This window comes from Varanus komodoensis, unplaced genomic scaffold (genome assembly GCF_004798865.1).
Source record: "Varanus komodoensis strain SLA01 unplaced genomic scaffold, ASM479886v1 scaffold24, whole genome shotgun sequence".
NCBI classification, from domain to species: Eukaryota; Metazoa; Chordata; class Lepidosauria; order Squamata; family Varanidae; genus Varanus; species Varanus komodoensis.
In genome coordinates, this window is record NW_025335641.1 from 17,921,355 (window position 1) to 17,947,866 (window position 26,512).

At 39.3% G+C, this 26,512-nt stretch overlaps 2 protein-coding genes across 4 annotated transcripts in view; both read left to right on the forward strand.

Annotated features, from left to right (window-relative positions):
* The window catches only part of ASPM (assembly factor for spindle microtubules), a 29,160-nt gene extending 17,653 nt beyond the window's left edge, over positions 1–11,507 (forward strand). For both annotated transcript variants that reach the window (XM_044432366.1, XM_044432365.1), the window contains 9 exons: positions 1,867–2,030; positions 2,152–2,311; positions 3,248–3,397; positions 4,394–4,558; positions 5,284–5,476; positions 6,093–6,247; positions 6,542–6,718; positions 8,234–8,403; positions 8,491–11,507. In XM_044432366.1, coding sequence (XP_044288301.1) covers positions 1,867–2,030; positions 2,152–2,311; positions 3,248–3,397; positions 4,394–4,558; positions 5,284–5,476; positions 6,093–6,247; positions 6,542–6,718; positions 8,234–8,403; positions 8,491–8,596 — 1,440 coding nt within the window. In that variant the 3' untranslated portion in view covers positions 8,597–11,507. The remainder of the gene's footprint in view (positions 1–1,866; positions 2,031–2,151; positions 2,312–3,247; positions 3,398–4,393; positions 4,559–5,283; positions 5,477–6,092; positions 6,248–6,541; positions 6,719–8,233; positions 8,404–8,490) is intronic.
* A 2,144-nt stretch (positions 11,508–13,651) lies between these two features.
* F13B (coagulation factor XIII B chain) lies at positions 13,652–26,257 on the forward strand. Of its 2 annotated transcripts, XM_044432503.1 has the most exons (11): positions 13,652–13,740; positions 15,141–15,341; positions 16,427–16,612; positions 17,758–17,934; positions 18,078–18,254; positions 20,303–20,482; positions 21,013–21,264; positions 22,749–22,952; positions 23,216–23,398; positions 24,249–24,459; positions 25,414–26,257. In XM_044432503.1, exons 1-11 carry the CDS (start codon positions 13,677–13,679, stop codon positions 25,415–25,417), a joined length of 1,839 nt encoding a protein of 612 aa, XP_044288438.1. In that variant the 5' UTR covers positions 13,652–13,676; the 3' UTR covers positions 25,418–26,257. The 2 variants fall into 2 exon arrangements, with proteins under 2 accessions (XP_044288438.1, XP_044288439.1); XM_044432504.1 differs by lacking the exon at positions 16,427–16,612.
* Positions 26,258–26,512: the final 255 nt, after the last annotated feature.

Consider the following 26,512-nt stretch of genomic DNA (forward strand, 5'->3'; position numbering starts at 1 on the left):
TACTGTTAAATATTTATCTCCAAGAACAACCCTTGAGTTAAAAGTGTGATTGGGGGTATGATACTAGACACCTACTATAATTAAGATGTGAATGCATTCTTTCTCAGCCTGGTGACCGCCAGCTATATTGGACTATAACTCCCACTGAGTCCCTTGGCCATGTTGAATGGGGCCGGTGTGAGACGAAGTCCAACACATCTGGAGAGCACCCAACTGAGGAATGCCTAGGCGATGGTTCCCTCTTAAATTCTACCTTTCGGAAGTGTTTTGTGGGCTGCCATATTGGTTATTACTAGTTTTCTTTACTATATTGGAAACAAAGGATAGATTGGTTAAGCTATTTTGTATTCTAAAACAAAGGACATACATCTTTCCCATTAAGATCCATTACATTTTTTTAAAAAATAGGTTTGACTGGATCTTGTGCACATTTTTTACTGATTCATAAGTGGAAGTGAATGCCAAAGGTCATGGTGAAATAAACAGCATTTTTAGCCTTTTAGTGGGGCAAGTATGAATCAGGGTTTTATGCATCATATTCCTTATTGTGTGAGATGTCTGTCCATTACTGGTATCTAGGTCCTTTTCGCTGAGCCACAAAACATAGTTCCATCTCTATATATCAACAAAAGCTGGGCCTGTTGGAGGAAGAAACAGTATTCCTAAATATGATTCCCAGCAAGACTCCTACAATCAGGTGCAGTGGTGATATAGGAAGGATCATGTGATTTTATTTGTTCTTCAGCAGTGGTTGGGAGTGCTATGGTGCTTTCTTTAGATCACTGTTCCACAATTAAATATAAGTAGCAGTCCTTTCATTGATCTTTCCTATTTTGTCATATTTCTTCTAAATTGATCTTTCCACCAACTTGCTCAATTGGATGAGAGCTCAGAGCTCTTTGTTTGAAAAATGGGATGAACGGTGCAAAACTATTGAATTTTGGCTAAGTAGAACCTGATTTTTCTTCCCCTTTATGTTGGCTTTCAAGTTTGTTTGGCTGGTTTTGTTTGCACTAGAAAAACTCTACACTGGCATATGGTGAATGGAATAAAAAATAAAAACTTGTCCTTATGTATTACGATTAGCAGTCTTTGCCATGGTGCCATTAACAACATATTTTGAACAGACCAGTACTTCAGGGAAGTGCATACAAGGAGACTAGTGCTGACTTTTCCTCTCTGTATGGATTTACTGTTTTCTGCAGTATAATTTCAAGGAGCTTTGATTCAGAGGATTGCAGATCACATGACCTTGAATTATCATTTATTAAATGTTACAACAGTTGGCATTAGGGTTTAAAACTATATGAGTTGATGGTAGATATCTACATTCATTCTTGATGTATATACAGTCAGTCATGCTACTGGACTTATTTCAGAGTTTGTGTATGTTGGGGTATTTCATTCTAACAGAGAAGACTGATTCCTTTCTTTTATGACTAATGTTGTTCATGAGTAATGATGGCATGTCATTTCCACAATGCATAACAGATTCATTCTTTATCTTTTAATATATTTAGCCTGTGGTTGCGAGTTGCTACTTGATGTTCTAGCTATAGGTTAGTTGTGAGTTAAACAGCCAGATAACCTATGTTATCTGTGGCTTGATTAACCCACAAATTAACCTGTAGTGTCAGCATTTGAATGTCATGTAGTAATGCTTGATTAAGGCTGAATAATCAAAAGTCTGTAGAAAGTGCCTGATGCACAAATTCTGGATAAATCGATCCTCAGTTTGCTTCCCTTATTATGAAGTGAGTCTCTATTGATACCTTGTAATAACTGGAGTTCTTTGTGTTGAACAGAGCATAGATGTAAGTACAATTTTAAAGCAATAGTAATGTTATGCATACATGTCTCCATTAGGCTTTTTTTAGGGGCTATAAAGTAAGGCAATTAGCAGCACAGAATCCAAGTATGTTTCCAGAAGCGTGGTTCATCAGATGCAGAACAATGAAAGAATACAGAGCCATTGAGAAAGCTACACGCGTAATTCAGAGCTACCAAAGAGCTAAGAAACAGAGGATATGGTAATAAAATATGCTGCATGAACAATTTTAAATGCTAATCATTCTCATTACATTTTGGAATTATATAAATAAAAAAACTTAGATTGTAGGAATTAAATCTTTAAATGTGTTTTTACTATAGGTTTTTGAAGATGAAAGCTTCTACAATTCTAATTCAGAGGAAATGGAGAGCAACAGTGGCAGCAAAAATAGCTTTGCAGAATTTCCTGGTGACCAGAGCAGCTGTAGTAGTAATTCAATCTGCATATAGAAGACACAGTGCTAGAAAACAGTTTAAAAAGGTAACTAGTGATAAAACTGACTTTTATTGGGAAAATTTAAGGGTATCAAACACGTAAATTCAGCTAAGCAGATATGTGACTTGAGATGTACATTAGTCTTTTTTTCTAAATACATGTGTCAGCTTTCAGTATAGCTCTTTTCAGGGTAGTTTATAGGACTGGAATGTTTGTTATTCCCCTGGGAAGGATAAAACATGGAAATTGTGACACCAGGTAGCCTACTAAGTGTGGACTGTTACCATTTTTTATTTAATAATGATCTGTAGATTAGATTCTGATATTTTATTTGTATTGGCTTAATTAAATACCACTCCTTGCTAAATAGAATCTTACGGCAATGTACATAAAGCTGCAAAACCAAGCGAATACAATTGTAAAAATTTGGGACATAAAAGTAACTTTAGAATTGGCGTAGCATAGCTCCATCCAGGTAAACTAGTAAGAATCCTAGGAGTTAACTGGTTGAATTCTGAACCAGTTAAGCTTCATTTCACACCTCCTTCCTCAGACTCTGCTTCTATGGAATGAGAGTTCATGGTCTATACCATTGGTGGGAAACACGTGGTCCTCTAGATATTGCATGGACTTCCACCAGTCTTACTGCATGTAGCCAACGACTGTGGAAAGATGAGAGATGTAATCCAACAACATCTGGAGGCACACACATTCACCATCCATATTCTGTACCCTTGGTGCAAAGAGCTTGCACAAAGCTCAGGGTGCTCTCCATCATTCTGAGTAGACGGATAGCAAGCACTTTAAGTGAAGCTGAAAGGTAGAGATCGGGAAGGTATTTCTGATAGAAAAGCAAACAGATAAATCAGTGTACATCAACATCTTGCTGATTTTTGTACATTAGAATCAGAACAATGGACACCCCAAAGTTGGCTGCTTTCTGCTTTGACTACTAATTCAGTTAATTTTCACTTTCTTTAGGTTTTGGAAGAGAGGCAGCAGACTCGTCTGCTTTCTTTAGCAGCTGCTGTATATCATCATATTGCCGCTACTAAAATTCAGAGGGCTTACAGAAGTCATCTTCACTTGAAACGTGCAGATTTGCAACTGGCTTCAGTTCTATACATTCAGGTTAGATTTTTTGATCAAAGATGCAAATTTTATGTGTTCCTTGTCTTCAGTCTCATTGTACTCAGTGTCTTCAGTCTTGTTCATAAAAGTATTGAGTCTTTGTGGTAGTTCTTGTTCCTTAAGTTAGCCTTGAAGTTCAGAACATTTATCTAGACCAGGGTGGGCAGAAAGTAGATTTATTTATATATTTAGGAAGCTTCTATGCCGCCCCATTCGCCGAAGCCTCAGGGCGGCTCACAACAATAAATAAGTAATCACAATATAAAAACAATATAATTTGAGTCGACCTGACCAAAGAATAAAATAAATAATATTAACAATTAAAATAACGCTTAAATAAAAAGGTCTTCGCCTGGCGCCGAGAAACAAATAATGACGGCGCCAGGTGGACCTCTCTGGGGAGCGCATTCCATAGATTGGGCGCCACCGCAGAGAAAGCCCTTGTCCGAGTACTTACCCTCCTAATATCCTTCACGGAGGGTTCCCGGAGAAGGCCCTCTTCTGCTGATCTCAAGGGGCGGGCGGGCATATGTGTAGATGTGAATACACTGGTAGATCTATGGGCTATTTGTTGTAGATAGGCTTAAAATGTTTCTAAGGCCCTGTGGCCCCCTCCCCATGCCCCACACTGTTCTGCTGAAATAAAGAAACTTAATGTAACCATGGATGAATTTTGAATGGAAAGGGTTATGAGTCCCATCCAGTTCTGGAACTCAGCACAAATCCCTGGCTGCATAATTACTGAATTTTAAGTGTGTGTGTGTGTGTGTGTGTGTGTGTGAGAATGATAGATAGATAGATAGATAGATAGGTAGATACAGTATATTTTAGACCCCACTTGGTGGATTTCAGGCTTCTAATAAAAAACATAGAATTTCCAGGATGGCTACAGTCTGTGTACCCTGATCTAGACCATAAGTTCAATTCTTTAGAAAAGATTTGAGGTGTCTTTATCAAAATGAAAGACTTTCTCCCCTGCCCCATCTGTTTAAATAGCGGTGGTATCGAGCAAAACTGCAGAGGAGGCATTACCTGCTGTATCGTGAAAAAATTATTAAATTGCAAAGACTGGTGAGGAGGTGGATGCATTGCAGAAGTGCAGCTGTCATTCAGGAACACCAGGGACAAAAGACCCCAAGCAATGGAATAATTAAATTTCAGGTAAAGAAACATCCTTTGTTTATTTATTTAAAACATTTCTATGCCACCCCCATCGCAACAAAGCCTCAGGGCGGCTCACAACAAAAACATACAAAATTATACAAAAATTATACACTAAAAATATTAAAACCCAGTGCATCTCAGCTTAAAAATTTTTTAAATCCTACATAATAAATTAACACTTAAAATAAGTTTTAAATAAAAAGGTCTTACCCTGGCGCCGAAAAACAAATAACGATGGTGCCAGGTGGACCTCTCTGGGGAGCGCATTCCACAGGTGGGGCACCACCGCAGAGAAGGCCCTCCTCCGGGTACTCTGTCTCCTAATATCATTCACAGAGGGTTTCCGGAGAAGGGCATCTGTTGCTGATGTCAAGGGGCGGGAGGGCATATATGGACGCATTCTGTTCTTTTGAGTTGTAAATGATAATGTTTTGTGTTTGTTTCCTGCTTATGTTAATGGAGCATGGTGCATGACGGTTGTAGCACAGTAGTAGTAACGATTTAAATGTAAGGGATCTATATCGGTTCAGTCCCCAGCATCTCCAGGTAGTGCTGGTGATAATTAGATTGGAATTAGTTGCAAAACTAGAGGAATTAGATTGGAATTAGTTGCAAAACTAGAGGTTCAAAGTTATGTACTTCCCTGCATTCTGGTAAGATTCTTTCTCCGCTTTTGCTCTTCAGTATATGAAATCTTTTGTCTCCCCTCATTCTCTCATAAGGCACTGTGGCGAGGATATTCATGGAGGAAGAAGACAGATACTGCAAAAACGAAAGCTCTCCGAGATAGCTTGTTGATCGCCACTAAAGAAAGCAAAGAAGAGAAGAAGCTATGTAACAGAACTTCACTTGCCATTGATCATCTTCTCAAATATAAACACTATTCTTACATTTTGGCAGCTTTAAAAGACCTGGGTTAGTAATTACTTGTATAAAATATTTCTTGATACAGCAATATACAAATGACTACTTTGTTACATGTACAAAGGTGTCAAAATAAAAGGGCCATGAGTGAAGGGTTTTAATTTCATCTTAGGAGCAGTAGTGTTCAAAATGAGGAAAAATGGGCGGGATGGATTGGCTGGATTCTGCTTCATTTATTTCAAAGGAGGTAGGATGGCATCCTATCTCATCCCATTTTAGTTCAAGGACCGAGGAACACAAAGCCAGATATCTTGGTGGACTTTTTTATCCCCATTCATAGGCTAGTTCACTTAGTTTATTGGTCATTTGAGTAAAATCAGGTAAGTGGGAGAAGCACTGACTGATCTTGCCCACTTCACAGTGACCCCAATCCTCTACATGCACTGGGACTGCAGCTCTGTAGCAGAGAGCCTCCTGGCCTGATTTAGAACTGTGGCTCCACATTACTATATGGTCTAAAATTGAGAAATCCTGGAATAAATCAAGTGAATAGGGATTGTACAACTGGTTACTAAAACTATTTTTCCTTCCCATAGTCTACTTGTGCCAGCTATTGCAATTCTGAAGTATGATTCTCAGTCTCGCTCTTTCTCTTTCTTTCCACCAGAGGTTGTAACTAGACTATCACCTGTTTGTTGTGAAAATATGGCCCAGAGTGAAGCAGTATTCACTATTTTTACCTTGATACGGAGTTGCAACCGTAGTGTCCCTTGCATGGATGTTATCAGATATTCAGTCCAAGTCCTACTAAATTTGTCAAAGGTATTTACTTTTAAGTTTTGCTGTAAGCAACCTACATTTATAGGTTTGCATTTTAATGATAATGTCTCTGCTTCTCTGAAGAGGTCATCATTTTTGTCTTTCAGCTAAATGACATATATTGAAATGTTGGGTCTAGTGAAAACGGGTCAGCAGGTCATGTGTGCTCATGACAGGCCTTTGTCTGAACCAAGTCTATCTGCCCACTCTAACTATTTGAAGTGCGGTGGAACAGGCTTACTCAAATACGTGATTCTTTGGGGTGTGCTTAATATGAACTATTGTGTTTTCTTCAAGTATGACAGGACTACTCAAGCTGTTTATGAAGTGGGAAATTCCATAGAAACTTTATTGGATCTACTTCAAATGTACAGAGAGAGAGCTGGTGACAAAACTTCAGAGAAAGGCGGAAGCATTTTTACCAAGACATGCTGCCTGTTTGCTCTTCTTGCGCAGGATTTAAACAGAGCTTATGTAAGCTTTAATCCTCTCTCCCCGCATTCCCCAGACCTACATCTTTCTGTTTCAGGTTATCAGTGTTGTGAGGAACAACAGGAGAGATTTAAAAAAGAAACTGCTAGTATATAAACCTGGCTGACAGTGTGGGCTGGTTCACTTATAATGACAGCTGTAGTTTAATTAACCTCAGGGTCATTGCCTTACCCAGAGTTAATTCATGATTTGGCTAGAAAAGCAAGATCAAGCAAAACTGCTGTTTGTTGCTCAGTTCCTGAGATTGCCTCTCGCCCTGTTTGCCTGCTTCCTCCAAATCCTTTGCAGCATTTTAGTCATGGCTTACAGAGCGCTTGTGTTTTTGTTGTTGTTACTCTGTTCTTGCCTGCTGCCTTTGTAGTCTGGTGAAATAAACCAATAAACATCTCACAAATTAACATGTAACAACATCCCATGTTTTAAACAACTCCGGATTCAGAACAGAACAACAAATCAGAGTCTTTTTGTGGATTCTTCGTGTTTAACAGTCCATAGTTGCCCCATAGTTTTGGATTCACTTGTAATGGTGACCTATGATTCAGCAGCCCATAGGTTCTATGTGCCCACTCGTTTTTAAACCAATGGGTGTTTGTGCATGAACAGCAGAGGACTGTTTTGTAGGTTATGGCTTGTCTGAACCTGGACTGCTGAGCTGTTTAATGACAAAGTAACCCAGTGGTTAGCCGGGCAACAATGCGTTGACTGCAGCAAATCTCCATCTGCCTCCAACTCTTGTGTGTCCAGACCAGGTCATAGTTAAGGTTCGTTATTATATGTGAACCATCTCTTTGTCAAAGATGCTATTTTGTGCATTAAAAAAACAATATAGTGGTAGTTTATTATGCTGCAAAAGATCTTTCAGCCTACTTTTCTACAAAATAAATGTATCAGTAACGCAAAGATCTTCAAACTTGAATCTTATTGATCATGCCTTACCTTGTGAAGGACACTACTTGAGTGTTGATTTAGCTGGTTCTGTATGCTTCTGGAAACAAAGGTGCCAGTGGAAAAGAATGCTGTGCTTCCAAGTAGACGTGGATGTTGCTGGTATGGAGTTTGGGATTGTGGTGGGGTGCTGGCCTGGAAGCTGTCACTAGGAGGCATCACTGATACTTTGCAATGGCCCCACTTCATGGATTGGATAGTGAGGAGTATTAACCATGTGTACTATCTCTTTATAACAAAGATGCAATAAAACAAGTGGTCTTTGTTAAAATTAAAAGCTAGGTTTGATCCTTGGGTAAATGCTGAGTGTGTGTGAGGGATATGTCCATCACCCCTTTGAGCTTAATCTTCAGTGTGTCTTTTCTCATAATAAGAATTCACAGGTTACAGAAGTGCTGTGATGGGTAGAGACCAGGTCTGTTAGCAATGTGTGAATAAATATAGTCCAGCAAGAATAAGTCCAACGAATTTTCTAAAACTGAAATGCTTTCAGGCATCATTCAACAAAGTATTAGGCTACCTTTAACACTGAAATGGTGATTCCCATTTTAGGAGATCCGAAGCGATCCTCGAGTGGTCACTCGTCTTCAAAGCCTGTTTAAACTCACAGCTCGTAAACACCAAATGGATGCCCAAAGAATGATTGCAAAACAAAAGTCTGGCGCATACAAAAATGGGCATAGTTGTGTCTCGACTCCTCGAAGAACAAGACTAGTTTCAACGTAAGAAATCCTAAATTGTTAACTTCTGGCTTTAAAATGTTCACAAATCATGCTTTCTCTTTTTAAAGGTTTTTTTTCATCCCACAGGCAAAGACCAGAATGGGTTTTAAGGAAAGATAATATGCAGGAGATCGTTGATCCACTGCAGGCCATTCAAATGGTACTGGATACACTTGGAATTTCATGCAACTGAAGAATAACAGCATTCCTGAAATTATCTGCAATTACGCCATTTAAAAAAAGGGACGGCAACTTCCATGTTAATTTCCATACTGGGCCCAGTTTGCCCATCACAAAAAGTGTGAACAGTGGTGCATACTACTTTATCACTTGGTTATTTCTTTGGCTTGTCAGGACAGAAGCAAGGCATAATTCCTGGTTTCATATCATGACAAACAATCCAGGGAAGGAATATCCCTATATTTAGTCACTCCTGCTTTCAGCGTTCTTGCTCAGTAACAATAATGTATGATAAAAAAAGTTGTTGGGACATACAAACTGGGCCATTATGTAGACTGACTTTATTAACATTTTATCAGTATCTTTGAGCTGTGATATTTAGGCTATATTGTAATTTTTAATCTCAGCTGATGAATATGTTTATATTTTGTATTAATAAAGACTCCAGTATTACTTGGATGTGATTTGTAACTAGCAAGCTCTATATTGTGTACAGAAGCTTTGTTTTTTGTAAGACTGCCATTTTATACAACAAAGCAGAAAAATAAGGCTTAATTAATAGTTGGCTATTGTGTCTTATATATTCTGTTTTGGTTTATTTGGGAATTTAGAATAGCTGTTACATTTAACAAGTGTAGACACACATGCCACCTTTCAAATTATGAATAATGAGCAGTAATACAGAAAAGTAAGTTGCTGTTTTTTTATCACTTAGATTTCCCCCCCAAAATCTTGGAGTATTTTCAGCTACTCAGTTTGCACTTAGGAAAGTTCAACAACAACATAAGAAGATAAGAACTCTGGCACCTTCATTATCTGGTTATAGATTTCCATAATCCATAAATTATTCCACATTTTTATCATGGTGTACCTTAGTTCTCAGCCAACAGAGCATAATCTGAAACTATATTTTGAAGTTGGTTTCCATGATTTATTATAGCATCCTAAGTCCCTATCCTGGTTATTCTACTTCAGCATCCTTCTCTCTTTTGGTGAAGGGACCCCGGGTAATTTTAACTCGCATACGCATTGAAAGGACAACTTTGTTCTTAAGCAACTTATTCAAATTCAACTGAAGCAGTTTTATGGCAAAAAGTCTCAGAAGAGATTGCTCAGTACTGACCTTTGCTCCACCCCTCAAGTTTTTGCATCTCTGAAAGTCTTTTTCATTGTTCTTCAGAGCTGTGTTGACTGCAGAGCTTATCCATGTAGCCAGATAATCCAAAACACAATCATTCTCTTGGCAGCCACACAAGTGTGAAGAATGGGGGTGGAAAAATATCCTATATGTAAAATCCAAATTCTGTAGACTCAAAGCGCACAGAGATCAGTAGCAGGCAGGACTCTCCTAATCCCTCTTGCTGCTCAGGACTCTGAACTCTGAACTCCTAAACCGTACATGCTGCATACTAGTTGAACTATTAGAGCATGTGGATTTGCAACTTCTTAGCTCTCTTAAGCTACAAATGAGGTTAGTCTCGCTACATCTTAAATTATCTTTTTCGAAGGTGGTTCATAATTTTTTCCTTATTAAGTGACCCCCTGTTCATGAATTGTGTCAAATGGCTTTAAATTGATAACAAGTATATAGATCACAGGCTATTTCTGAACAATTCTGCTTGAGCTTCTGTTGTATACATGCAAGTTCAGATATTTCTTTTGATCAGTTCTAGACAAAAGTGCTGAGGTATGGTTCTTGAAAAATGCCTGGTTTTTGTTTCTTAAAATATATATCCTTTTTGGTGCATTCTTATTAGCAGACTTTGCCTAACCCTCCTGAAATTCCAGTTAATTTGCTTTTCTGCCTTTTCCCTATATTTTTGTTCTGTGGATGCCTTATTGCAGCATAGGAACATAGGGTCTCCCTAGGTGTAATATCCTGCCAAGAATTTGCCCTTATTCAGTGTCTCAGTAATAAATCCACTTTCTTTTGCTCTTTTTCTTGTATTTTCAGATTGCAACCCTCTCTCTTTGGAATAACCTTCACGTTCTTGTTTGACAAAGTATAAACACATTTGCTCTACTAATCCCTTTCTGGGCTTAAGCCCTGCTTAGTCTTCACTTTTTTCTCTCCCCCACCCTACACCTTGGAGCTTCTGTTAAATTGGCTAAGGTACTATTTCCTGAGCCAGCTGTACTAAAAAAAAAAAAGCTAGACAGATGAGTAGCCTGGGAATACAGAGAACTACCATCACCAAACTAATTCTTCCCTATCTTCTATGTGGCCTTTATGGTTTTTGACTACCTGTGAGCTGCCTTACAGCCTTTGGGGGAATCCCTGAGATCCAGCAGTACCCTAGCCACTTCTGGCCCTGTAACAAATCTCTACTTCTGATATAGATTCATAGTATGCCTTAGAGCATTTGGAAACTTGGCAACCTACTGGGAAACTTAAATAGTTTTATCTAGCCTTGTCTCTTTTCTTTCCAACACGCAACTATAACCTTAATTCCCATTCTTGAGTAGGTTTCAGCCACTTTGGGCTTTTGAATTGCAAGCTATAGTCATTAAGAAGGCAGGTTTGGACACTGAGTGATTTTCTTGCCTTGCTGCTTAGACCACTGACATCAGAAATGGAGGCTATTGTGTTACTTGACAGGCCAACTATCAGCCTTTGCTATGGGGAGGCAGCTTTTACTGAGCAGAGCTCCCCATTAAAAAGATCACTTGCATTCTAGAGCTGCGTATATACCCTAACTGGAAGCCAGATGTGTTTGTCTATCAGACCATCCTATCTACAACGAACTTGACATACTCTCCAGGACCCAAGACTGTATTCAACTAGGCAATGCACTAGATAAGTTACACTGACCTTTTGAATTGTGTGTATGTGTATAATTGTCTCATTTCTTGATTGGTTTTGTGTCTGCCCTTGTTTCTTTTCTTTTTGCTTTTTGTTAAATAAATGCCTTTCTATATTTGGACATTAGACTGTTGTTTTCAAAAGGGGTTTTTCACTGAACTCTTCCACATGGAAGACAGCATAGTTACAAAACTACTGCTTTTTTAAGTGTTTCTGGGCTTTAGGAAGGAATGTACAAAATATCTTTTTCCCCTCCTTGAGAATGAGCCAAAGGTCCTTGGCAATAGGATTCTGGAAAGTCTCCAAGCATCCTGCAACAGAAGATGCATCCTGACTAGTGGCAGCCTACCAGAAATTCTTTTGCTGCAGAATCACAAGACGTGTGTTGTAATGGTTAGTGTTAGACTGAGACTTGGAGGTTCCAGTCCACTCAGAGCTGTTGTGAGGATAAGATGAAGAGGAAGATTATAAAAGGTGCCTTGGTTTCTTGCAGGAAAAGAGATGGAATATAAACGTAACAAAAGTAGTGTCCATTAGGAGGAAAAGCTCTGCCTTCCAGTCTCTTTAAAGTCCCATTTTTCTGGATTCTGTATCTTTTGTGAACCTAGCCCTCCATTATCCACTGTTTCATTGTCAAGAGTAAGATGTTACAATGAAGCATGAATGTACATATTATCTTAAAGTAGCGAAAGATGCTCTAGCTGTTTGCTCTGGAGCTTATGTCTCAAGGATCTTGTTCTTGAAAGAGAAACCATAGTGTAAGATGAACTAAATCAGTTCCTTCTGTGATCAGGGAAATAAAAGTATTCCTTGTCTTAGAAAAGACAGCATATAAAATTCATGTGAAGATTTCCCTCCCCTTCCTTACGGAAAACCTTAATAGCAGTATGCTTTGGTATCTTCTGATCCTGGGGTGGAAGTGAGAGAGGACAGAATGGAAAACTGGATTTGGATAAGAGAAAGGAGGAGTCTAAATCAGGACTTCGGCTGAACGTTAAGAAAACAAAAATCGTGACTACAGAAGAATTATACAACTTAAATATCAACAATGATGAAATCAAAATTAGGAAAGGTTTTGCAAAGGTTGGCTTATATGTATTTGCATACATCCATTCAAGAGAAGACATCAGCCAAGAAATTAGGAGAATGCTGAGACTTGGAAGTGCAGCAATAACAAAACTAGTAAAGATAATCAACTGAAGACCAACTCTGGACCAACAAAAGTCTACATCAAATCAAGCCAAAACTTGCTCTGGAAGCAAAAATGATGAACCTAAAACTGTTGTACTGATGACACATCAAGAGAAGGCAAGACTTGGAGAAGTCTTGGAGAAGATATGCTAGGGAAAGTCAAAGGCAGAAAATGAAAGGGTAGACCAAATTTGAGATAGATGCATGATAAAGAAAGCCTCAGTCTTGAGTTTACAGGAGTTGAGTAGGGCAGTCAAGGATGGCGCATTGTCGGTGGTGGGAGGTGCTTTCATTCACAGGCTTTCCATAACTTGACAGCACATAACGAGTGAGAGAGGGTCTGTGAATAAGGCAGGGGGCAGTTCTGTGTGCATGTATGTGCACAAAAAGCTTGTCTACCCCTGGTGTAACAGAAGGACCATCAAGGTATGGACTCAAGTACAGATGTGTGCCTGATAAATGCATCTTGAGCATATGTAGTTATCATGGTTCCATATAGAGAAGCTTCAGAAGATATTTGTCACTTTATGAGAAAGATGCTCTCACAAAAGAAATAACAGGAAGCAAAAAGCATAGCATTAAATGTTGCACAGACAGTTGTTCACTAAAGTAAGCAGTTATTAAGGAGCAATAGTTTCTGCCATCTGTGATTTTTGCGCTGGTCTTAAAGATAATGGATACTAAAAGGTTCCTTATTAAAATCAACGTTTGTAATGAATGAATCAGTCAAACATTGCAGAGTCTCTATTGATACACTTGAACTGATTTGCTGACCTCTTCAGTGGTGGGTTTCACATAGATTTTATTTATATATATATATATATATATAGGCATTTAGGGCATTTCTAAAAGAGGACTGATGTTAAAAACTATTCTGATTGTGTTTGAGGAATTAGGAATAATATTCAGGAATCTTATTCTCAAATCTCATTAGTTACAATAAAATATGCAATTGCACCCGGTTCTATTTAAGGAATAAACTTTAACACTGTGGAAACAAATATGGGGCTTGCCAGATAAATGATTAACTCAATTTCCTTCAGAATTTCAGTAAATCAGCAGAACTGAGAAACTACAAATATACCAGGGAGAACTCAGGATGGGATATAAAAGATGGATTTTTTCATTTTTATTAGCTGCATCACAAAAACTTCTTGCAGAAGGTAGAAGTATTTAACTGTCTTTGTTCTTTTACCTTTTAAAAAATGGTATATTCTATAAAATGTGCTTTCAGTTCAGATATAGTGAAGGTTGGCTAAAGTATGAATGTTATTATTAACGTGTCCTTAATATTACTTAGCATGCACAAGACAATGCACCGACACCGGTGCCCTCACGTACTGTGAAGACTCTTAAGCAATCTGGACCCTCAAGGTGTTAATATTTGTAGCTTTTATAAATGGAAGACCCTGGATCCTTTCTCTTCTTGAGCATATCTAATAAATGCACAATTCACTGTGTCTCATAGTTCAATGCATTGCAGAGCTGTATATAGACTTGTAAATATTCTATAACTTAGAATTCCTACAAAATCACTTCTGGGTAATCAGGCAGGCATATTTGCTAATGGGGGTGTGTGTGTGGAGGTGTGAGGTTCAGGCTACTTACTGATTGACTGCAAATTGCAAATGTGCATTAGTAATTTTTATTCTCGTTAATCTCTTTAGTAGAAGATGCTGACAGTGACATCTGGAAAAATGATGAGAGAGAGAGAGATCTTTTATAAACATTTCTCTAGGACTAAAAAGAGTTAGCAAAATGTGTGTTTCTACATTTGTTAAAGCAAGCTTATTTATGAAAGCTTGAAAGGTTTTAAGCTTTTGTAAATCCACATGCAACTCCAAATTAAGAGGATCTATTTTTAAATCATGCATGGAAGTAGGTGAAGGGTAAATTTACAAGACATAAAGAACAGCCAGTCTGCAAACTAAATAAGCCAGTGTTCAGACAGGGTGGGCAATACTGTGCCTTTCAGAAGTTTTAAAGTACAACACCTGTCAGCCTCAACTACTATGGCCAATGATCAGGGATTATGGACACTGTAGTCCAAAACACCTTGAAGGCACTGGGTTACTTACCTCTGAACAAAATTTTCTGAAATATACTATTGCAGGTAAATTACTGTGCATGCTAAAAATAGATACTGTAGTGGTATGTGGCATTTCATTATTTAAAATATATCAAACAAGTACAAATTGTGTCCATGTGTGCACACTTCTATGTATTTTTTCACACATAAGCAGCATATGTTTTCTGCATGTGGTGCTGGTATGTACAGTTAAGATATGATCAACTGAAGGAAATGGAGATATTTTTGGCATTTAAAAGATGTAATGATTTGTGTGCTGATAGAAAAGTCAAGACAGATCTCAGCACCTGCTTTTAAGTGCAACACCCTGGAATTGGATGAAATATGAGGAAAAATTCTACTTAAATGCTCAGGGGAAAGGATTCAAGGACTTAAATTATGGAGAAGTCATAGCAGAAAATTTATTGAGTAAGTTGAAGTGTGCCTGAATGCTGGATAAATGCTTCCCACTGAACATGAATCCATTTCTTCTAGACAAGACTTGTAGCTTGCCCAACATAGAAAATGGAAGGATTGCTCCATATTACTATAGTTTTCAAGATTATTATTTTCCAATGAAGAGAAATGCAAAGCTTTCATATTCCTGTTTGGCTGGTTACACAACAGAAAGTGGGAGTCAAGGAGCGAGAATAAACTGCACAACAAGAGGCTGGGCCCCAGCCCCCAGATGTTACAGTAAGTAAACGCCACTGGCACATTTCAAGGTGCCAATCCGGATAGTAACACTATGGGTTCTCCATTTGATGTGCAAAAGGGTACCTGTCCATATGGATTCTCCATTTGGTGTGCCGGAAGGGTACATGGGCGGAACAATTTAATGGCTTGCAAAAAGCCCTGATGTCAGAGCCTCTGACAAATCCAAAAGCCCTGTTGGTGTGATTCCAGCAGGATGGAGGAGAGGGAAGAGCAGCCGGACTCTTTTGCATCTTACAAGCCACCTTCAGCTGAAACAAGAGGGAAAGAACTGATCTAGTCAGATCAGCAGTCAATTTCAGGGTGGGTCTGGCAATTTTTTTAAATAGCTTCCCAGCAACCTATAAAACAAAAATATGCTATTATTTCCTAAGTCAGATTCATGGTCTACTGGAAAGGTTACATTGATCAGCCACAAATACAAAACTCAGTGAACTTCCAAACTGAATATTGTATCCGCATGCACCTGCAACCAGTATACACAACCTCATACGCAGAGTTTTGCCTGTGATTTGATGTTGCTCCAGCACAAGTGGATTTCCTTCCACCGAAATCAACAGGGAAACCTTTGCTGGGAAGACTCCTGACAAATCTGGAGCTCCCACATCTGCAAAAGATCTCTTGATTAGAAAGGCTGATCGTAGGACAAATTACTACAAAAAAGGACACCCAGAAATTTTAAGATAAGACAATCATATCAGAAATAGTGAAATATGAAGTCTAAGAAAAGCTATGTGCAAAGATTAAAAAAGGATCGTATTTGTTCTATACAGTTTCATTACACTTAATCATCCATCCTACTAAACTGCCTCTTACCTTCATCTGTTCCACATGGTACTTCTTGCAAATCCACGAACTTTGTGGCATGAAATTGTTCCAGATTCTGCAGGTTCATTGGCTATATGTATGAGAATGTGCAGACACAGACCTGGGCCGCATCTCTTCTGTGTGCTTTCTATCAATATGATTCACTGTCATGTAAGCATGTGGTTGTGTTAACAAAGGCATAATGTGCATAATGTGATGTTTTCCCCATCTTTTTATTCAACCCGCACCACATTGTTTAGAAAAATGTGCCAGACCTCCCTTGCATCATGGTGTTTTCTCTGATACAAAACTGTCCTTCAAAATATGGGAGAGCTTGCAGTACAGTTGTGATTCGGGCTATCGGACACCCGAGGGCAGCAGCGGCAAAACAATACAGTGTCTTCAAGATGGATGGTCTTCTGTGGCCCAGTGCATGGAGACATCTGGTATGGCTTTGAGCAAACCTGTCCCCAACAGGTTACTCAAATGGTTCAAGGCAATGTTCTCACTTATGCTGGGGTGCTTTGGATGTATCTGGTGATTATTTGACCGGGATGATTTTTATGACTCATGCATGTGGTGGGTAGAGAGAGACATTCTAGAAATAAGACTTGAAAGCAGCATTTTCCAAGAAGAGTCATAACCCTTGTATTTTTCATGAGGAAATGTATGTCTAAGATAAGAGTGGCCCATAAGGCAATCTTCTTTGGTCCTAAGTAAGTCATTGGTAAGAATGTTAAACAGACACATAGCCTGAGCTCACCGATGCACAAATCACTCTATGTTTGGTTTGTGTTGTATTTCACATATGTTCAGTCACAAGTTTCTTCTGCCCAGTTTCTATATTAGCCTGCATTTTTAAAAGCATGCACATTTGCACTTGTTTTTTAATCAGTTTCTGAACTGAGAGTAGAATTGCAAAATTCATGGAAGGAAAGGGTTCAGGGTTCAGTCCACTCCATTAGAAAGGCTGACAAATAAGATTCTCCCCCATCACTTTCCATTTCTGTGGGGCCTTCATGGCTTCATTTTCAAAGAAGGTGCCAATCTTCTATGCCACCACTTGGTGAAACACCAACACACAGACATTAAACGTCTATACCTTCCATATCCCAAGTTCTCTGGGCAGTTGACAACATTTAAGTCACAGCTATATAAGTCCCCCCACCCCATGAAACTTTGAGATAGTCACTCCCTGGAACATATCATTCTTTGAGAAAGTGTGAATATAGGACAGAGGATTCTGCCAACTCTAGACTGGTGCTCTTGTTCAGCAGCTCTGAGGTAACAAGAAGAAACCAGTAGGGCTTCATGTGGCCTTATAAAGCCTCAGAATGAAGGCAGGCTGTTTGGTCTGAGAGCAGCTTTTGCTTGGGTGGCATCCAAATGGATCCAATGCATAATATTGGTGCTCTTGTTTGTCTTCATGCTCAGGGGCCTATGGTTTGCTTTGCTTAGCCTCCAGATAATTCATGAGCCCAATGAGTGCTGACATGGGGTGGGAAAGAAGCAAAAATATCACTTTTTAAATGCATTCACCATTGTTGCTCTTTTTCTTCCCTTCCTCCCTTCTTCTGAACACCACTTGAAGACACATGTTCGGCACCAGACCTATCCCATGGTCACTACCACACAGTCCAAAGAGTGTTCAACCTAAATGAAAAACTCAAATATGAATGTGATGATGGATATCTTACAGCAGGAGGCAACACAATGGAGGAAGCGTTATGCCATCCTCAAGGCTGGTCCCTTTTTCCAAAGTGTACTAGTATGTTGAGTCATAGACTCTTCCTTTTCAACTGCTCTGTCTTGCTTTGACCAACTTTTGCATTGATTATAGCACTGACATTTCTCAAAACTGGAAAATAGGACAGTTGCTTGTCTTTATCCTTGTACTGCCTTCCTTCTTAGAGCTGCAATGTTCATTACTCAGTCCCATAGAACATGGAGGAGTCTATCCCAGCAAGGGGAGCTATGATGAAGGAGATGTGGTCCAGTTTTTCTGTTTGGAAGGTTATTCCTTAGAAGGACCAGAGCTAATTCAGTGCTACAACTTTGGCTGGTACCCAAAACCTCCAGTATGTGAAGGTAATTCTTTTACAGTTTTTATGAAATTTGGTCTAGGGGATTTCTCTGTCCTCTCCAGCAATTCCACAAAAATCCCATCAATTTCTCTCCTCTGTTGGCTGTCTGTTCCCACATAACTGCAGTAGGCTGTCTCCTTTTTTTGTGTATGTTTTAAAACAACATGGGAAGCATACATGACAACAAAACATCATCTGGAGAGAGATCAGATGCTTACTTTTTGTAGGGAGCATGTCAGTTTCTTCTTTAGCTTATTTTTTCCCTTCTGAAAGCTAGTGGTTTTAAACATTCTGCTTGTTGGATTATGTGAGCGGTATTTTGTTCCCCAACAGAGAACAGGGTGGAAGGTAGGTCTGTGTCTGACTTTTTGAGGGCAAAAGGAATGAGCACAAATTAAATCAGCTATTATGAAATGTAATCATGAATAAACTGTTCTACCCTGAATGAGGAGAGCTTTTCCATGACAAACATACCTTTTTCTATGGATGAGGATTGTTTTTACAATATCATCTGCTAAGAGCCTGAAAAACCTTCAGAAATAGTATGGGACAGGACAAAGGGAAAAATCAGAGGAATTTGTCAAGGATGGCTTCTGCAAGCAGAAGTACTTTTCCACTTGTATCTCTGGATCTGAGCCATTGTCCACAGCTCAGATTTACTGTTGTGTGGACCTTTCTAAATGAATTTATTCTGAAGATGAGTGTAATCCAACTTTTTTTAAAAAATCCAGGAAGCTTTCTTCTGATTTGAAGATAATTTAAAAGAAATGAAAGCACCTTTGACAACGTTTACTGATAGTGATGCACAGCTTACTGAATACACATAATGATGAATATGGATGTGAATACTCAAAGAAACAAAAGAAATGCTTACAGATATCGCTTTCGTCGCAGGGCTTCCTGAAGTGCAGACATTGCTGCTGGGGCATTAGGTGCTCAGACACTTTGCAGATTCCTGGTTCCAAGTAGAAAGCCAAAGAACAATGCTCCTTGCCATGGATTTTACACAGTTTTCTCCTTCTGTTTCAGAGGCTGTCAGTATTGGGAGTGAATTGGAAGTGTCCCAATTCACATTAGCAAGAGGGCATGTAAACATCCTAATTTCAAGAATGAGCTTGAAATATAAGCCTGAAGTGCCTGATCCTGCCCACTCTTGGAAGCTAAGCATGGTCGGGCTGGGTCGAAATCGGGATGGGTGATTTAAATGTGGTGTACCACCCAAAGAGCTTCATCTATGGGCTGTATAGAAATGTTATGTGCTGTCGAGGACCCGTTATATAAACATTCCACTCTCCATAGAGCAATAAAACTAAAGTCATTTAATGTTAATTGTCTACAAGATTTACAATACTATAGATAAGTTCCCTAATAGCGGTCCCTGCTAAGCAGATGTCAGCCCTATAATGGCGTCTCTTTCTGAGCCCACGTGGGATCATTCTCCCAAGTCATGCCTTTCTTCCCTCTTACGCTGTCTACTTTGTAGTTGTTCAAATCTGCGTAAAAGACATCTGTTCTCATCTTTTGAGAGATCTATGACACCTATTGTGTCTTCTGTTTCTGGCTCAGTGAGATCAGCGTCGGCGGGGAGGAGACAGTTTGCTCTGCTTCTTTCTGAGTAGAACTTGCAATTCCCTCTTTCTCATGACTCTCTGTCTCTGATAAAGGTCCAGGTGTTTGCTCAACGGGCTGGTGCTCAGGGCCAGACGCAGTAGCTGGCTCAGTCGTCCCTGCATTGGGTTGTGGGGTCTACTCTTGGGCACTGGGTGCCAAGTGCAAGGTCTCCTTGTGAGTCACTGTTTCTGTCAGAGCTTCATGCATGACATGTGCTGATCATAATAGTAATGAATGAGGTGAAGAATTTGCAGTGATCTTATACCTTCACTGAGCCCTCCAGGTGTCTTACAGAAGCTTATCAAGGATCTGCGGCCATATTTAATGCCCTTGTAGGTTGCTGGCAATAGTTCATGCCTAGCTCCTAATCACAGTGGCTTCTGGCTATCAGTACCAATACCCCAGCCAAAATCAACTGTCTTTCTCCTCTCTTTTTGTCAGAAAGAAGAAATAAGTGTCCTTCTCCACCTCAGCCTCCTAATGCCAAATTGCCAAGCCCTTTAAGAACATTCCATCATGGAGATACACTACATTTGCAGTGTGAGCCCCCCTTTCAGATCAGAGGATCGGATGAAATCCGCTGTGAGAATGGCAAGTGGACTTCGCCTCCCAAATGCACTGGTTAGTTGCATCAAAAGCCCCTCTTGAAACTGAAGTTAAAAGAGCTTTAAATGTTGGATCATCCTTGATCAGAACTGTTTGATATCAATACATTTTCTCCCAAACCACATGCTCAAATGCCTGTTTGGATACATGTAAACTGCAAGAATTGTATCAGGGAAACAGGAAACGTAGAGGTTACCTAAGTTTTGATCTGCATGTCACTTCAAGAGTTGTGGATTGGCTGCTTTCATGTAAAAATTTGCAAAAATCCCTCCATGGTCTTAATATAGAAAGTATCCTTTTTCCAGTTAAGGAAGCAGCAGGAGGTAGATTTGTACGATGTGCAGCCAAGACCTTCATTGTAGTGAAATCTGGATTTTCCAAGCCATCTCCCAGAATCTCATAGAGCCTTTCATTCAGCAAGATGAAAAGGTGGCTTGTAAAGATGAAAAAAAATAAAATAAAAGCTTGAGATTATAGGTGTTAATTATATGATTATTTAGCAAATTGCATAATCATCACTGGTAATAAGATTTTCTTTCTGTCAGTTCTTCCTCTGATCCCAGACACCGGCAGGTCAAAAAATATGGAAGTTCCACTCCTTCCAGAAATGGAAAGAAACTGCAGTTCTCCTCCTGTAGTTAAACATGGTTTGATTACTAGTGCAGTTAATCCATGGATGACAAGCTACAAAACTGGTTCTTTAGTGGAATACAGATGTGTCAGCTTTCATGTTATGAAAGGACCAAAAGCAGTGACCTGTGTCCATGGAAGTTGGACAGAGCCACCCGTTTGTTCAGGTAAGTTTTGTAGAAGAACAAAGCAATTGCACAAATTATAACATGGAAGTGGCAGAATAGAGCTGGTGAGGATGGAACCAGAACACAAATCCTGAACCCCTAGGCTGGAGGTGAACAGCTAGTGGCTATCTGGGCATTTAGGCCTATAGCCCACATCCCCCTTCAACTTATGTTGGCTAAGGCTGATGGGAGGTACAGCTGAGCACATCTGGAGGGTTACAAGTTGTACACTTTTGCTCTAGATGTTTACCACCTTGTACTGGGTATCTTGTGAAATTCTGGATTTAATTAGGGGTGATCATACCTAGGTCCTAACATTCCACAGAACAATGCTTTGTTGGAACCTTGGTGACAGTTCGTCATGGAAATTCAGGGAATGGGCAATGGGATCTGGAATAATAATAGACTTGAGTCTCTGTCAGTGCCTCTTAATCAAAACACCTTTGCAAAGACTGAAGTCTACAGCAGTGCCATTTTCACCAAGGATTGCAAACATGGTGCATTCTTGGGTTTCTGGTCCCATTCATTTTATTCATTTATTACTGTTTTATGCCACCGAGTAGCCAAATCTCTCTGGGTGGTTTGCAGCAAATGGTGGGTTTTCTATTGTGAAAAACAAGTAACTGAATAAATCAGCATAATTTTGCTGTTCTTGCCATTGGCTGCATGGTCTTCAATGTTGTTGATGCAGTTCTTTGCATTTGCCACTCTGGAAAGATGCACGAGATGGTGTCAGCCTTGGATCTATAAGAATTGGTGAGATGTCTCACTTAGAAGGGATTCATTCCTAGGGGCATAGACAGAGAACCTTGTGTTTTTGCCCTGAATGCTTTTCAGTTGGGTAACTTGAGCATCCATTCATAAATGGACTTATGTGCCATCATTGTGCCTTACATAGCAAGTTTAGTTTTCAAATGAGGCCATGCATTATGATCCTATAAAAATGGCTTGCCATGAACACCTTTTGAAAGCATAGCTACTGTTGATTGCCAGGAATTTTCTTTTCCCTACAATTTTGAAACTGAATGCACAATTGAAGGTGTTTAGATACCAAGTGTGAGCTTCAGAACCGCTTTACGAGAAATAAGCAAGCAGTCAAGCTCAATGAACTTTTGCTTTATGAATGGAGTTGCCGAAATAGGAACAATCCATCAAAAGTATGGACTAGTTATTTTGAAGATATGTCTGTGGTGCTGGCCTTGCAGGCCATGTTCTTCAGTCTGATGGACATGACACTGTTGATCACCATTAGGCTTGGATGCCTCAGTGTACCTACAAGGGGATTCTGAGAGAAGAAGAAAGCACAATCAACCAGAAATCTTAGGATAACCTCCCCACAAATGCCAATCAGTATAAGCATTTGGAGCCAGCTAGGTTGGGAAATTATTGGGTACCTAATTTTCCAGGCCCTGGGAATTCCATGAAATTCTTCCCTCTAAACATGCATAGGATTGCACTCTTCAGTACTGATATTTGTCTTGCAGAACCATGTTTGATTGATGAAGAAACTGTTGGCATTTACAACATAGAACTGAAATGGACTCTGGAAGAATTAAATTTTTTACATGGTGAAGTTATTGAATTTGTGTGTAAACCAGGATATGTTTTGCCACCATCTATCAGTGAATCTCAGCTGCTAGTACAATGTGTTAATGGAGAATTGAGATATCCAAAGTGTATTTTAAGAGGTAAAATATGATCCTCCTTGCAGAAGTTTCTGCATGTTCAGTTTGAAGTACATTGATCGACTGTGGGTAGATAGACTGGCATCCAAAACTTCTTGAAATTATCATTTGGAAACAGTCAGCCAAACCCAATAACATAAATAACAAGATGTAGGATTTCTTGCATCATGCACCCATCCCCATTGTTGTTCAGTGTTAGTCACAAACACCTATCTAGGATTGCTTTCTCTCACTTCTTTTCAGTGCATGCATTTCTCATTTTGCAGATCCAAGTGAAAACTGTGGCCCTCCACCTTCCATCAGAAATGGAATTCTTACCAGATTGGTGGGAACAGACTATGCCCCTGGTTCATCCGCAGAGTACAGCTGTCATGAATATCACTTTTTGCAAGGGTCCAGAACAGTGTCTTGCTCAAGAGGTCAATGGACCACCCCACCAATTTGCATAGGTATTGCACATTCTTGCTCATTTTCGAGCATCATAAAAATATGATATTTTCCAAGTTTACTTGATTCATTGTCAGTTCACTAAGCCTTGTGTTGCTCAGTAAGATCTAGGACAGCATTTGACATTTTTCGAGTATAAAAAGTGGACTCGTATCATCTATTTATCGCCTTTCTGCTAAAAAATGGCACCAAGGACAGCTATCATTCTCCCACTGTAGCTTCAAATAGTGGGAAAACATATACCTTGCATGCAGAAGCTTCCGGGTTCAATACCTGGTATTTCTCGGTACGGCTCCTGTCTGAAGCTCTGGGAAGCTGTTGCCAGCAGGATAGACAATTCCAAGTCAGATGGGCCAGTACTCTGGCTTACAGCCTCCCATGATCCAAATAATTCTGAGTCCATTCTAGAAAACTGTTCATGTTTTTATACCATTTTAAAGAGAAGCCAATGAGCAGCCACAAGGTAATTAATTACATGCAAGTTTGCTTAATTATGGCACTTGGCACTGAAAATATGCATTATATTATTTAGGAACACCCATCCTTTCCCCAAGAATATGCAATTTTCAGAGCTTAATAAAGGATTTCAAATACTACCCTATTATTGTAAAATGGTGTTCCACATGATAAAGATTTTTGCCACATACATGACCAGTTGTTTTCTGGTTAATCATCTAACTGAGTTTCAAAATGGAAATGACTGACAACTTGGAAGCTTGCTATTGTTGTAGTTGATTATTAATTTTTGCTTTTAAACAGATAGGGTATGGCAGAATTCTCTGTAAAAATCATAATGCAACTGATCTACAGGGTATCGTTAGAAAATATTAATATTGCTTTTGCTTTCTAAAGAGCCATGCATCTTATCCCATGAAGAGATGGCAAAGAATAATTTGGATATGAGATGGAGTTTTGACAACCGTCCTTATTTTCTACATGGAGAATTTGTTGAGTTTATCTGCAAACCATACCATGTCAGACAATATTCAACTTCAGAGTCTGATTTTAGGGTACAGTGTCGGAATGGGACAGTGTTGTATCCACGTTGCATTGATATGCAAGGGTAAGCTACTCTATCATCACAAAATGGGGAGGTTTTCTTCTTGCATACGTCAAACTGCAGTACTAGTGAGGCACCACCAGTTTCATGTGGTGCCTTCTTCCTTCTCTTTCTCCTCCTATATTTTTATTTTATACTGATAATTTTAATTTTATTTTTGTAAATCAATGTATTTTTTGTATTTTTATATTTAATGGTAATTTATTATGTACTATTGTATTTCAATGTATTTTATCATGTTGTAAGCCGCCCCGAGGTTTCGGCAAGGGCGGCATAGAAATGTAATAATAATAATAATAATAATAATAATAATAATAATAATAATAATAATAAAAATAATGTGAATGAGCCTGTGTGTGACCTGAGACCTGTCCCAGGTCTGCAACATGGACATAATGTGGCATAGCATGGTCTATGCCAGGAAAAGGCCATGTAAGCTCTTCAAATGTTTTTGCCTACAAAGTGCACCATCCTTCACCATTGACTCTGTACTACACACACACATCTAGGGACTCTTGTGTTTTCACATGTGAAGAGAATTTGAGATGTGGACATTTTATACTTTATTTATTTATACTTTCATTTATGTGCCTCCTACTACCATAGTCTCAAGGAGGCTAAAATACAATATTTAAATCTTTAAAATATAATATAGTGGGAGGAACTAAGCCACCCTAGGAACTAAATTGCTAGTTCTTCATTTTGTAGGAACATTTGAATTTGGAAGCGAATTCAAGACATGTGATCTCCCAAGCACTTAACTGGAACAGTATTTGTGCGGGGCCAGAATGTGTCCAGCTTAAGATTGGAATTGGTGTTTACAAACCCTTCTCTTTTAGGCATATGAGCAGTGCTGCTACTTTGTATTGATTTCTGTACCCAACAGCATGCCTTGGGGTTTTGGTTATACTTGACCGGTTCGTCTAAGCTTTAACAATCCATCTATTTTGTTTTTAGGTAAAAGGGAACAAGGGGAAAATGATGCTTGAATTCTTTCTACATTGCAAGATGGTTTCCAACATGACGCTTGGCTCAGTCATTTACTGCCTCAAGCCACTTTAGCCAAGGCACTCAAGTCTCCTGGGATAACGATGATGGTCAAACTGGTGCAACCACTCAAAGATCCTTCAGTTGCTCTCCTACCACCCTCACACCACCCAGGACTAATCTCAGACTTGCAAATCCCCCTCCATGATCATGTTTGTGGTGTCCTCTTGCTTAAGAAACAGCTAGTTGTAATGCATGCTTACTCAGCAGTAAACACAATATTTCAATGGCCTTACTCACAAGTAAATTACAGTGACTTTCATGGAGCTGACTGATGGGAAAGTCCCCACAGAAAGGAGCTGAACTTGTTTAATTTGGGTGGAGAAAAGGGGGTGTTGGTCTCACTGGCTTGAAGGACTGGAGCATACATCATTCTTCCCTATAATATCCTGGGAAAAGGGCAGGGAGAACTGTCATTGTTCTTTTTTTCAGTCTTCACCTTTGTACGTGCACATAGCCAATTCTGCTAAAAGCAGACACAAAACAAGCAAACTTTAAAGGTCTGTCTCTCGGAGCACATCTCCTCTTCATTTATAACTCTGCCACATCCTCAAGCTAGCAACACCCAGCAATAGCACTCAGGAATATATGTGTGATGTGGGAAAAGGACGTAAAAATTGTGGCTATCACACAAGTCTTGCCATGTCTATTAGGAGTCAGGAGTGTGAGATGTGGATGTTGCAATACTGCAACAAGTTCTTCGCTCAATGAGGTTAGGTGGAGATCTGAAAATTTGATCTTAAAATGGATGCTTAAAATTTCTCCTCAGGCTTCTCCTCAGCTAGTTTAAAAAAGACATACTCTGTACTTCTAGTGATTTTGGACTACACACTGCAGCTTATAGCGAATAAATACCAAACATTCCCAGATGGCAGTTTTCCCTGGCTGGGAAAGAAGCATCTAAGAGAGGGCCACAGTGGGGAGATGTTCTGGATGGTGGGAAGGGTTAAACACCTCTCTTCATATCACGCATATCACTTCTAAAGAAACATACAGTGAGCTTAAACTG

Bases quoted from the DNA above. Each gene is read 5' to 3' on its own strand.
- F13B (XM_044432503.1), top strand. From the start codon at position 13,677: ATGGGATATAAAAGATGGATTTTTTCATTTTTATTAGCTGCATCACAA. The intron at 17,935-18,077 runs GTATGTTGAGTC...CTTCCTTCTTAG, and splicing joins CCTTTTTCCAAAGTGTACTA to AGCTGCAATGTTCATTACTC. The intron at 20,483-21,012 runs GTTAGTTGCATC...TCTTTCTGTCAG, and splicing joins TTCGCCTCCCAAATGCACTG to TTCTTCCTCTGATCCCAGAC.